The following is a 13,340-nucleotide window of genomic DNA, read 5'->3' as shown; positions in this document are numbered from 1 at the left end:
CCTGGAAGTTTTCCATACTTACACATTGTTTTCATTTTTCTCTTTCCTTTTTTTTAATAGACATGGTTTCTTTACTCTTTAGTACTCAGTGGTAGAGCACAATTTCTATTCAGACTTGTACTCCACAGAAACTAACACTTCTGCAAATATCCTATCTCTTAAGCATGACTGATAGGTGCATAATGGTGATAACTAAGAATCATTTCTCATTCAAGAGTAAACTTTTTTTTCTGGTTAATTTGCCCTTTTTTTTTAATTAATCTGAAATCACTGATTTTTCATTAAATTGTTGTATACACTTTGTTTCTTAAGAAACCTCTTCTGGTTCAAATCAATTATAGAATTTAAAGCCTTTTGTTAACACTTGAGTACCTGAGGATATTAAGTGTATCGAAATAAAATTCATTCCTATGAACAGCTAGATAGGAAATATTTAAGGTAATTATTTAATTTCATTTAGTATATTTATTAAAGTTTTAAAATATTGTTTATAACCTAACTTGTGTATAGAAAGAAATGGATTTATTTATTTATGTCTATTCTAGGCAGTGTATGCTGGATATTAATACACTTAAGCTGAAATAATATTATATAGCCAAAATATACTACTTATCAGTTGCCATAAAAATATCTGAGTAACACCATGCAGTCATTAAATATTGGTTTTTGCAACTCAATATTACTGTGTTCTATGAACTACCTTTTTTGTGCATACTGTATGTGGAGGTAAATTTCACTTCCAACTAGACTTTAGTATTTCAGAAAAAGGAATCTTGTCCTATTATTTTTTTTCATTCCTCAAATTGTATAGCACGTCTTAAGTTTTAGATATTACTTGCTGAGTTTTTATCATAATTAAGGATTGAGATCTTTTCTACTTCCTTGTCTTTACTTGGTCTCCCCCTCAGTCCAGTGGTATTACTTAAAATATTTAAAAACTGTTGTGGCTTCAAGATCGAGTGAAACCAATCAGAAAGAATCAACCAGGGCTGGAGTAGTCTGGAAGGCCCTCATGCTGAGCCAATTAGTCTCTAGTGACTGAAACATGTTGACATGGAGGGTCTGGGAAAGAGGTCAGGGTGGTTCTCGTGGGGAGATGGCTGTGCCAAGACAGCTGTTGCTTACCAACTGGCACAGGAGCATTTCAGCACAGTAAGAACTTGTAAGACATGCACAATACATATCAGCTGGTTAAGGGATCTGTTTTTAACACCTTTTGGTTAAGTGAATATTTAGAGTGTATGTGACTTTTTAAGTATTCCTTGTTAGTAAGTCAAATACTGTGATTGTCTTTTCATTTCTTCACTTTTTTTTTTCTGTAAGAATTACTCCACAGTTTTACCCACTTTCACAGTTTTCTATCTATTGCACATGTATCCAAATAGTCAATAGATTGGTCAGACAACCTATTCAGAATTTTCCTTACAAACATAGCAGTGAACAAACCAGCACCTCCCTTGCTCACACCAGCACCAAGAATGTCCTTTTGTAGCCCTTCCTGCCCTTCCTCTAAACTCAACTGGCACCTTTGCTGCTCAGCTGTGTAGGATCTCTGCTTTACCTCTGGTTTCATGAATACTGTCCCAGAATCCTTCTAAACATTCATCAGTCCCATAAGACCCTTTCCTGCCTCCCTCTGCATGCCTAAGAAATCATTCTGACTCCTATATCACAAAGAAAATCAATGAGTTTAGGACTTTATTCCATAAACTCATATTCCTATAATTTCCTCTTCATCCAAATTTTATTTGTATTTTCAACCAATATTTATTGAGTACGTATAATGCTCTGGGCACAGGAGGTTGAAGAATAGAGTACCACAAAGATCTCTTGAAAATTAAAAATAAAATAAAAATTTAATGGTACATACAAAAAAAGTGAAAAATAAGAATTAAAGGTAAATAATTAGACACTCAATTTAGAAGATTCAGAAAGAACAGAGGCAACAAAGGAAAGGAAAGCATCAGAGAAATAACACAGAAATTCCCTAAATTGATGGACATGAGTGTTCATTGGATGAGGCCCACAGGTACACAACAGAATGAAAGAGGAGGGCTCTGGAATGGGAATAAGGAATATTTATCTGAAGCAGTGACTTTTAAGACGAGTCCTAAAGTAAGATGAAGAGTTGGAGGAAAGAAAACAAGAAAGTGGTAGTAGATTAACATTCTAGAGAAAAATTTTAGGAGGTCATGAATTGTGAAGAAACTAAGAGAAATTGATGTTGCTGCTGTATAAATAGCATGGGTTGGCTTGCATTGTGGAGGAAAGTTCCTACGACAGGCTGGGGAAGTAGGCAAGGGGCCTGATCCTGTCTTGTGAATAATACTTCGTTTGGACTCAGAACAGTAGAAGACTTTGGAAACAGTGAAAAACCTGAAAAGAAATCAAGCAGTAAAGGGACAGTGATATGCATTTTTTTTTTTTAAATTCTCCATTGTTGAGAATGGATTATTGGAGAATAAAATTGTATGTGGTGAGATGGTTTAGGAAACATGTAGGTAGGAGATGAGAGATGGGCTAGAGGCTTTTGGAAGAAGTAGAGACAGAGGACACAGTTGAGTTAGGAAGTACAATCCTGAGTTAGGAAGGACCTGCTACTGGATTGGATAGGTAAAAGGGAGATGAGAAATTGTCAAGGAGTACTCCCAGGCTTCAGCTGAGCAGCTAATTAGGAGGGTTGTGATTCTATCGCCAAGATGGAGTGGAAGGGAAACCAAATGGGACATAAAGTCAAAAGTTCCCTTTTTCACATTATTGAATTTGAGGTGCCTGTAGGATTTCCAGAGGAAATATGAAAGAAATGATTTGATATATGTGTCTGTAGCTCAGAAGAGAGGTGTGGGCTAAAAGTATAAAATTCAGTGTCATTGGCTTATTTGTTGTGATTAAAACTTTTGGAATGGACAGATTGCCTACTGGGAAATCATAATCAGAAGAGTGCAGTATTTCTAGAAGGGACATCTTTCTTGAGGTCCTTACCTAGGTATGCAAGTGCCTAGTGGATTGATTTCTCATAAAAATCTTAAATCAAAAGAACCTGAAACCAAGGCCATGATCTTCTTTGTTACCCCAAACTGTTTTTCCTTGTTTGCCCTATCCTAGAGGGCAGTATCATCATTCTCCCAGGCCACCTATGCCATCCTAAACATATGCTTTTCCCTTGTACTGTCTGAAACAATAGGTACAGTTCTGCCAGCTAAATATTTCAGAAACTTTTAGTTCTGGCTCTTGTTTTTCTCCCCTCATACTATTGCAGTAGCCCCTGACGCGTCATCCCCAGCACATGCTCTCCCACCTTCTTCCTTTGCATCGTTGCTACTGTGTGTGTGTGTGGGGGGGGGGGGGTTAATAAGCACAACTGATTATATTGTCATGAATCCTCTTCCTAGATTAAATTGGTCCTACCCTCTTGATACCCCTGTATACTATAATCACACCTGTGTTTAATGTATCCATCTCTACCTCTGTTAAAGTATAAGTTTTCTGAGGATAGAGTTTGAATATCATTTATTGGCATTCATAAGCCTAACATATAGTTAAGTGCCCAATAAATGCAGAGATAATATAGTCCAGTGGTTAAGAGTTCAGACTCTTGGTTAGACAGATCTAAATACAAATTTTGTTTCCAAAATGTAGTAACTCTGTGACACTGGAAGTGACTTAATATTTTTTATTTTTATTTTTAAATCCTCATTCGAGGATATTTTTCCATTTATCTTTAGACAAAGTGTGAGGGAGAGAGAGAGAGAGAGAGAAACATCGATGTGAGAGAGATACATTGATTGGTTGCCTCCTGCACGACCTGGACCAGGGCCAGGGACTGAACCACAACCAAGGTACATGCCCTTGATCAAAATCGAACCCACAACTCTTTGGTCCTTGGGCCGATGTTCTAACCGCTGAGCCAAACCAGCCAGGGCAATGACTTTATGTTTTTATATCTGTTTCATCGTCTAAAAATTTATGTAATAAGAATACTTAGCTTCATAGAGTAATTGAGAGTGTTGGCTATAATAATTATAATAATACATAGTACTGAATAGCAAATGAATGAATTGTATAGTAATGGTTTATCAATCAGAATTGTCTGGCCTCTGCCTATCTCTGACCTCATATCTGACAGCTCTCCCCATAATAACTCTCCCCACTGTAAACACAGCAAATTACTTGTGATTGCCTAAATATGCCATATTCTCTCTTCCCCTCCATTCCTTGCTGGGGTGTCTCTTTTCACTTGGAATGTCTATCTCCACTTTATCTCACTAGCAAATTTTGCTCATCCTTTAATATTTTTGGTGTCATCCCCTAGCCGAGTCATTTTCTGATACCTTCATCTCTGTACACAAGCTTGGTTAGATGCTTTTCTGGGCTCCCATAGTCTCTTGTACATGCCTGATTTTGTTTGTGTGTATATGAACCACTTGAGGGCAGACTTTCAGCTCTGTATTCACAGGATCTAGCCTAATGCTGGTGGCATGAATTCAGTAAATGCTTATTAAACAAATACAGGGAGCCCTGGCCGGTTTGGCTCAGCGGTTAGAGCGTTGGCCTGCGGTCTGGAGAGACCCGGGTTCGGTTCCCGCTAAGGGCGCGTGCTTCGGTTGCAGTTTGTCCCCGGCCCTGGTTGGTCGTGCGGGTGGCAGCCACTCGATGTGTCCCTTCACGTCGATGTTTCTCTCACTGTCTCTCTCTTCCTCTCTCTCCCTCCCACTCTATCTGTACAAAAAATGGAAAAATATCCCCGGGTGAGGATAAAAAAAAAAAAAACAACAAACAAATACAGGGATAAGTGAATCTCTGATCCTGGTGAATGACATTTTTTTTTAAAGTAAATATATTTTATATCAGGGGTCAGCAAATCACAGCCCGTAGGCCAAATCTAGCCCTCTGACTGCCTGTTTTCATAGTTTTGGGGGACATGGCCATGTTTGTTCATGTGTTGTATATCACTGCTTCTGCACTGGAACTGAGTAGATGTGACACAGGCCTGATAGCTCACAAAGCCTAGATATGTGCAGTCAGGCCCTAAGCAACAAGTTCCCTGACCTTTGCTCTGTGTAGATAAATGATATCCGTAAGCAATGTTTGCAAAGGATGGATAAGATTAGCACCATTAACATTTTTCTCTGGCATATGAAATGTGGCAGTGTCCCTTTTTCTTATGTAACTCTCTTTTAGACAACTATATTTTGTTGTTTTTGAACTGAATAGGCAGGAGCAACCTTTTATAAGATGACTGGCCTGGGTTCTTTGCCTCAAGTTCTTTATAATGGTGAATCCTTTAACCATGAGGAGTTGAATATTCAAGAACTAGAAAGAATTATTCTTCAAAAAATGATGGATATGACCATATATTTGCAAAGGGAAGTTTTTATGGTAGGTAAGCATCCATGAGGAAATGTATGACAAATGATATATATAAATGATTTTTATATTAAGAAATCTTTTAATAACAAAAGTTAATTTTGTAAAAATTTTCATCCTGATCATTTAGGAGTGATCTTTAAAATAATAATTAATTAACTTTATCTGTGCATAATTACATCTAAAAATTGCTTAATTGGAAAGAAAATTCAAAGTTTTTTTGAAAATTTATTATGAGAATCCTAAATTACATACTATTTATTGATTTATTTTAGATTAAGTAGTCTTTAAATGAATCTCTGAATAACTTTAAAACATAGACATATGAATTGCCTATATGTTTGTATTACCTAAATAATATTTTGTTATTTTAGGGCACATTAAATGATCAAACAAATGCAATTGATTTCCTTATGGATAAAAATAATGTTGTACCCCGCATAAATCCTTTGATTTTATACACCGAACGGCAGTACCTTAATTTAATATCTACATCAGGTAAAATAATTTTTCCATATACTTTTTATATGCTTGTTGAATAATTAATGTTTTATTAATTCATCATTATTTAATATGAAAATTTTCAGTAACTGCAGATGTTGAAGATTTCTCTACTTTCTTTTTCTTGGATTCACAAGATAAGAGTGCTGTAATTGCAGAGAACATGTATTACTTAACCCAAGAAGGTAATAAGCATATTTTATTTTCCTGAATTTATTCTTAAAAACTTGTAATTTTAGTAAGCTATTGGCATAATATATTTTTATATGTTGATGTTTGACTGGAGACCTGGTTTTTAATTTGAAAGCTTGTAATTTGTTAGGATATAAAGGTTGTGCTAAGAAAATGATGCCTTCTATCCTAGCTAATTATAAATGCAGAAGGGTTCATCTTAGTTTTTTTTTTAAAGCAAACTATGTATACCATTTCACCTTATTCAAAAGTGATAAAACTTTTTCAAGACTATGTAAATTGATATCTTATGATGCACAAATTAAAGAATAACTTCCAGCCCTGGCCAGTTTGGCTCAGCGGTTGGAGCATCAGCCCGCGGACAGAAGAGTCCTTTTTCAGCTCCTGATCAAGGGTGTGTAACTGGGTTGCAGGTTTGATCCGTGGCCCTGGTAGAGGTCCTGTGAGTGGCAGCCAATTGATGTGTCTCTCTCCTCGATGTTTCTTTCTTTCTCTCTACCCCTCCCTCCCTTCCACTCTGTCTAAAATTCAATGGAAAAATATCCTTAGGTGAGAATTAACGCCACCACCACCACCCCTCCCCCCCCAAATATAATTCCCACATCAGAGGAGAATAGTTCTGAACTCTCATTAAACAATACGTGGAGCCTGGCGGGAGTGGCTCCGTTAGCTGAGCTCCATCCCATGCACTGAAAGATTGCCAGCTCGATTTCTGGTCAGGACACATGCCTGCGTTTCAGGCTCCATTTCCAGTAGGGCGTGTGCAGGAGGCAGCTGATCAGTGTTTCTCTCTTACATTGATGTTTCTCTCTCTCCCTCTTCCCCTTTCTTTCTCAAAAATCAATAAAAACATATTATAAGAAAAAAATGTGGATGTTTTGCTTAGGTTGGTGGTCACACCAAAGGAGGGGAGACCAAGATAGGAACATATTTGAAAAAAAGAATTTAGTCTACGTAGAGTGGGGCCACAGAACTTTTAGGGTACAAGATTTATTCAGATGGGTGAAGATAGAGTTTGGTTGTTTTTTGTTTTGCTTTGTTTCATTTGGCCTGCTTAGCTGTAGGGAGAAAAATGAGAGCCAGTACATAAAAGAAGGCTGATTTGTATATCAGTATATAAAGCAATAACTTTCTAACAATGACAGTGATCTAAAAATAGAATAAACTCTGTGGTAAAACATAAATTTTTATATCGGAGAGCGATATAAGCAGAGGCTACATAACCAGTTTTTGAGAATACTGTGGAGAAAATCCAGCTTTGGACCAGATGGCCCCAGAAATTTGGAATCAAAGATAGGATAAACATTTATTAGGTTCTGAGTTGTGTTTCAGAAGTTACTTCGGGGCATCATAATAAGTTAGGCTATCTATAATTAATGTCCTCTGATTAAATCTCATGCACTTTAAAGGAATACTTTATTAACTGAGAAACATCTAAGTTCCTCTTACTTGCATTTACATAAATATGTAAACAAATAAAGAATTGTGAGAAATTTACTTAGCACTTTTGAGATATTTCTCAGTTTACCACCTATTCTGGTACAAAGGTTGACATTAAGAAGGCATCAGAATTTTTTACCTTTATTCTTTGGAAAGAATGTGCTATTTAGTAGAGCAAATATTTTATAATTGTTTTAAGTGGGTCTTGTGATCTAAAAGAATACTTTTTCTATAGGTTTTAATGATGACCAGACAAGTATTTTCAATGTTATACACTGAGGCTGGATGAAATAAATGCATTTAACTATGACGCCAGAATTAAAAATTGTTTCTTTCTGTGGCGTCCAACTTTTCAAATTTTTCAAAAAAAGAATTGTACTGATGTTGATGGCACGAGATGATGTGAGTTAGACCAAGTTAATAAAAGCTAGACATTTTGAATTAAATGATCATAAGCTAATAAGATACTGCTGTTTTTAGTATCTACTAATAAGCTTTTTGTATCTGGATATAAATATATATGTGTGTGTGTGTGTGTGTGTATACATATACATATATATATATATAAAATTTTTAATTCATTTTTTTTACAGATGTAGCTAGGAGGCACTTTTGTTTGCCAACACTGAAACCATGATAAGTATAATGCAACTTTCTCTACTCATAGAAGTATCCCACAGATGTATCCTTTAGGGACTGTTCTTTCTTCTTGGTACCTGAATTTATATAAAGCTTATATCATAAATTACATTTCTAGCATTTTTATAAGTATCACTGTGTGTGTCTAATTTTTAATGTTTGCTTATTTTCAGAAAGATATATATATATTGCCAACTGGGTATGTCCTCTGCTTTTAAGTTCGATTTTAAAAAAATTTAGTTTCACTAAACTATTTGAAACTTTCAGATGAAGATATAATTTCTTCAGTTACTCTCTGGATTATTGCTGATTTTGATAAACCATCTGGGAGAAAACTGCTTTTGAATGCATTAAAGCACATGGTGAGTATCTGCCTAGATAAAAACACCTGAGAAACATGAACCAAAATATTTTATTAAATTGTTTTATATTAGCTAAGTGTAAATTTATTGCTGTATAACAAATTACCCTATAACTTAGTAGTTTAAAACAGTAAACCTTTATTTTCTCACAGTTTCTGGGGTTTAAGAATTCAGGAGTGACTTAGCTGAGTGGTTGTGGTTGGGGATTCTCATGAGGATGCAGTCAGGATTTTGGCTACTGTCATCTGAAGGCTATACTGGAGCTGGAGGATCGGCTTCTAAGATGGCTCCTTGCATGATTGTTGGCAGGCGGCCTCAGTTTCTCACTGGCTGTGAACACAGTGCTTCATTCTATTGCCATATAAACCTCTTTTTTAGTGTTGCTTAAATGTCCTCACAAAATGACAGCTGGTTTTCCCCAGAATGAATGATAAAGGCACAAGCCACAATGTCTTTTATGATCTAGCCTTAGAAGTCAGCACTGCGTTTCCACACTGTCCTGTTTGTAATGCAGATCACTTACATTCAGTATGAAAAGGAACTATAAGGTATGAGTACCAGGAGGTGAGATCATTGGGGGCCATCTTGGAGCCCTGTTATCACATTAAGAATAATTAATACATTTATTTATTTTTATTTTTAATTTTTTTTTTTAAGAGAGAGAGAATCATTGATGCAAGAGAGACACATCAACTGGTAGCCACCCACACGACCCCAACCAGGGCCGAGGACAAACTGCAACCGAGGTACATGCCCTTAGCAGGAGCTGAACCCTGGGACTCTCTGGTCCGAGGGCCCAAGCTCTAACCGCTGAGCCAAACCGGCCAGGGCATGAATAAGTAATACATTTAAAATGAAACAATAACATTTGCTAAGAGAATTTTTATATCATATTAGACAATCTCAGAACACATTCTTGCTCTCCTCAGTGACCTGCAGACCAGCACATTTCAAAAAAGGTTGTTTGAGATCTATGGAGCAACAGTAACTTCTACCTTCTCTTCTCAAAAATTTCTGGAAGCATGGTCCTTAGGCTTACCAACTACCTTTCCCCAGTAGTTACAGTGTATATGGCTCTTCCATTATCATATGTTGGTATGTTTAATGATGTTCCACATTTCCCTGATGATCTGTTTATTCCTTTTACAATTTGTTTTTCAGATTGTATAATCTTTATTGATTTATCTTTAAATTCACCGATTCTTTCTTCTTCCAACTCATATCTATTGAACCCTTCTAGAGAATTTTTCAGTTCAGTTATTGTACTTTTCAACTCCAGAATTTCCTTTTGGTTCTTTCTTATAACTTCTGTCTCTTTATTATTATTATCATACCTTTCTTTAATTCTTTAGACATGATTTTCTTTAGTTCTTTGAACATATTTATATGTCTGTTAAGTCCAACATCTAAGGCGCCTCAAATACAGTTTCTATTGCCTGGGTTTTTTCCCCTCTTTGTATGATTCACCCTCTCCTTTTATATTGCATGTCTCATCATTTTTTAATTGAAAACAAAACATTTTAGATGATACACTGTAGCATATTTGGACACTGGTAACAACCCCCACCCCACCCCACCCCATCACCACCCCAGGAGTACTTGTTATTGTTGAATAATTTGTTTATTTTTTTAGTGATGTGAATGAACTAATTCTATAAAGTCTGTTGCCCTCTAATTGTATATCTCTGATATTCTCAGATTTTCCCCTCTTGTTTTTATTTTTTATCTTGGTTTCCTGGGGGATGTTTCTGGGTCAGCATAAGCCACTTATTGGTAAAAGGTTGTGCTTAAGTCCCCATAGCCAGTTACATTTTCATCTTTACTCTTGGATGTGTAACTGACTTAAAGATTACTTCCACAGTTCAGAAATGTTACGATTTTGCCTCACATTCATCCATAGAATATCTTGGAATTTACTTTTTTAATTACTCCTGAGAAGATTCAACCTTTGGCTTGTACGCAGCCCTAACAGACTGCCCAGGATTCTTTTTTTTTTTTTTTTTTTAAGTATAGATGGTATATAATCTTATATTGGTTATATTAGTTTCAGATGCATAATATAGTGATTCGACATTTTTATACCTTATAGTGTGATCACCCCACTAATTCTAGTAATCACCTGTCACCGTGTAATTTTATTTTTAAACCTGACTTTGAAAGACTCGCCCTGAGGCAGAGTAGTTTTTATTCAGCGTGTTTATTCAGGGAATTCTTTCAAGTCTGCCCTGGGCCCTATTCTGAGTGTTTTGAGTGGGGCCTGCATAGCCTATGTGAAGTTTTACAGACGCTGGGGGATCCCAGGACAGGTCTTATCTGTCCCTTTCTCTAATTCTCTCTGTTAACTTCTGGCTGCTCTGCCATTTCACATAACTTTTTCTTTTATATGTAGATTTTTTTGCTTAGAGAACCATATAAAAACAGACCCCAAGTGGGATTGTGTTCATAGGTTGTACTTTGCTGACTCTTAATCTAGTATCTTAATTGAATTTTCTATGATACCAGTTCTTATTTTTATTCTTTTCAGGATTATATTTTGAGGGTTTTTTTTTAAAATTTTATTTCATCTAGTTTGTTTTAATTGCTGCCTTTATCTCACTGGAGCCTCTCCTTTTGTCTTCCTGAGTCTGTCTTTTTGCAGGCTGTGTTTTCTTTTCATTGCTACATAAAATTCAAAAGACTGACATAATGAACACTTATATAACTGACACCTAGATTCTAGCATTGTTAGTATCTTGCCATATTTGTTTTATCTAATTATGTGTTGGGGTTGGGGAGGGGAGTAGATCTAGATCATTTTAAAGTAAGTTGTAGAAATCAGTACATATTATTTGTTAGTACTTTAACATTCATTTCCCAAGAGAAAGGATATTCTATGTAACTGCAAACTTCTCACATTATTAGTACCAAGTCAGTATTAAATTTTCCCCAATTGTTCTCACAAAGATGTCTTATTTTTTCAAAGCAGGACCCAAACAAGTTTTCTACAGTGCATTTCATAGTTACGTTTCATTGTGTTTTTTTGGAGAACAGTCCCATTCACATTTTTTTTCATTGACATTTTAGAGACCAAGCTAGTTGCTTTGTAGAAAAATTCCACTGATTATTTTACTTGTAGTATTTTTAACGTGTTCTTCTAGCCCTTATATTTTACCCTATATCAGTAGCTATATCTAAAGCTTAGATTTAGTTTAAACATGTTCTAACCAAGACTTCTTACATGATGCTGTCTTCTTCATGCTGTATATATGCAGCATCTCGTTGTATGTATTGAGCTTCTTCTTATGATCCTCTTGTTGTTGAAGCACATAAAATGTCAGGTTGTCTGCCTGGACATTTAAAGCATAAAGTGGTGATTGCTAAATCTCTACTTTGTGAATGTATTTTTTCCTTTTTCAAATAGGAATTAAACTACTCAGGAATATTTTGATCCTGTGTGAATATCCTGTTGTCCACAACCTTTTACCTGATTAGGATCTGTTGCTGATACTTGCCTAAATCAATTGCTTATGGTTGCAAAAGAGAGATGATTATTCATTTATTAGCTAGTATTCTTCTGAAAAAAGAAATGTTTCTCTCATTAACAGGATTACAAATAAAATTATTCCTAAAATTCCAGATTAAATTCTTTATTCTTTTTATTTGGTTACTAATTTTCAAAGAAGAGAAATGGTGTAGAAGTCACCGCTATAAATGGCAAATACACATTTTATTGTCTTTTATTTTCAAGTATCATTTGGCTTATGGATTTTTGTTTTCAGTGTCTTCTATCACTTACATAGTTTATTCTTCAAATGTTTACAGTGCACCATCTTGGCTAGTGACCCCCTTCAACCTGACTTCTGTGTGCTTTTTCTGGACATTTTCTTGCTTTCTGACCAAAAAGATGTCCTTTTCTCACTTTATTTTCTGTCTGTCTCAGATCTATAATCTGCCATTTTTCCAAGTCTTCTAACTCCTTTTAGTGGGAATGGTAGTTAGAAAACCAGCTTTGGGCACTAAGAATGCTCATTGTCATTTGGATGTCATTGCTTCTAGGCTATTACAGTAGCCAGAGTGTACTCTATGTTTTCTACAGTTTTTTCCTGCAGAAAAACATTTTCAACATAATAATTCACCTCAGAGGATAAGCTCAAAGTATATAAAGCAGAACATGACAAAACATCAGTGAGAAACAAAATCATGAATGATAGTATAAATTTTAACATACCTCTCTCAGTAACAAGCAGAACAGGTACATGAAAAATCAATAAGGATGTATAGCAGATTTGAAAAACAAGATCATCAAACTTGACCTAATGGACATGATAGAAAAGTACAAAATGCATAGTATATGTTCTTGGAAAGCACAAATGTAACACTTAAAAAACATTTGTAGATACTGGGCTATAATTATAGCAAGTCTTATAAAATTTTCAAGGATCAAAATTATATAAAGTATATTCTCTGACCACAGTGTAATTAAGTTAGAAATCAATAACAAACAAAAAACCTGGAATATCTCTGTATATTTGAAAATTGAGAAATGTTTCTGTGTAACCTGTTGTTACAAAACTGCATATTTCAAAGTATTTTTGAAATGAATGAAAATTTGAATGACATTAAAATTTGACAGTTACAGCTAAATCTGTGTCATTACATACACACACACACACACACACATACACACACACAAAGTTTGTAAAATCAATTATCTAAGCACAAATCTTAAAATATAAAAATAGCAACTTGCCCTGGCCGGTTTGGCTCAGCGGTTAGAGCGTCGGCCTGCGGTCCGGAGAGACCCGGGTTCGGTTCCCGCTAAGGGCACGTACCTCGGTTGCAGTTTGTCCCCGGCCCTGG

At 35.6% G+C, this 13,340-nt stretch overlaps 1 protein-coding gene across 1 annotated transcript in view; it reads left to right on the top strand.

Moving 5' to 3' along the window:
• UGGT2 (UDP-glucose glycoprotein glucosyltransferase 2) overlaps positions 1-13,340 on the top strand; it is a 200,708-nt gene that overhangs the window by 103,740 nt on the left and 83,628 nt on the right. The window contains exons 17-20 of the mRNA XM_036250132.1: positions 5,215-5,379; positions 5,742-5,865; positions 5,955-6,053; positions 8,407-8,501. Of these exons, the coding sequence (XP_036106025.1) occupies positions 5,215-5,379; positions 5,742-5,865; positions 5,955-6,053; positions 8,407-8,501 (483 nt within the window). The remainder of the gene's footprint in view (positions 1-5,214; positions 5,380-5,741; positions 5,866-5,954; positions 6,054-8,406; positions 8,502-13,340) is intronic.

This window comes from Molossus molossus, unplaced genomic scaffold (assembly GCF_014108415.1).
Source record: "Molossus molossus isolate mMolMol1 unplaced genomic scaffold, mMolMol1.p scaffold_m16_p_9, whole genome shotgun sequence".
Taxonomy (NCBI): Eukaryota; Metazoa; Chordata; class Mammalia; order Chiroptera; family Molossidae; genus Molossus; species Molossus molossus.
The sequence above is the reverse complement of the archived record's forward strand: the minus strand, read 5'-3'. Positions and strand labels throughout refer to the sequence as shown.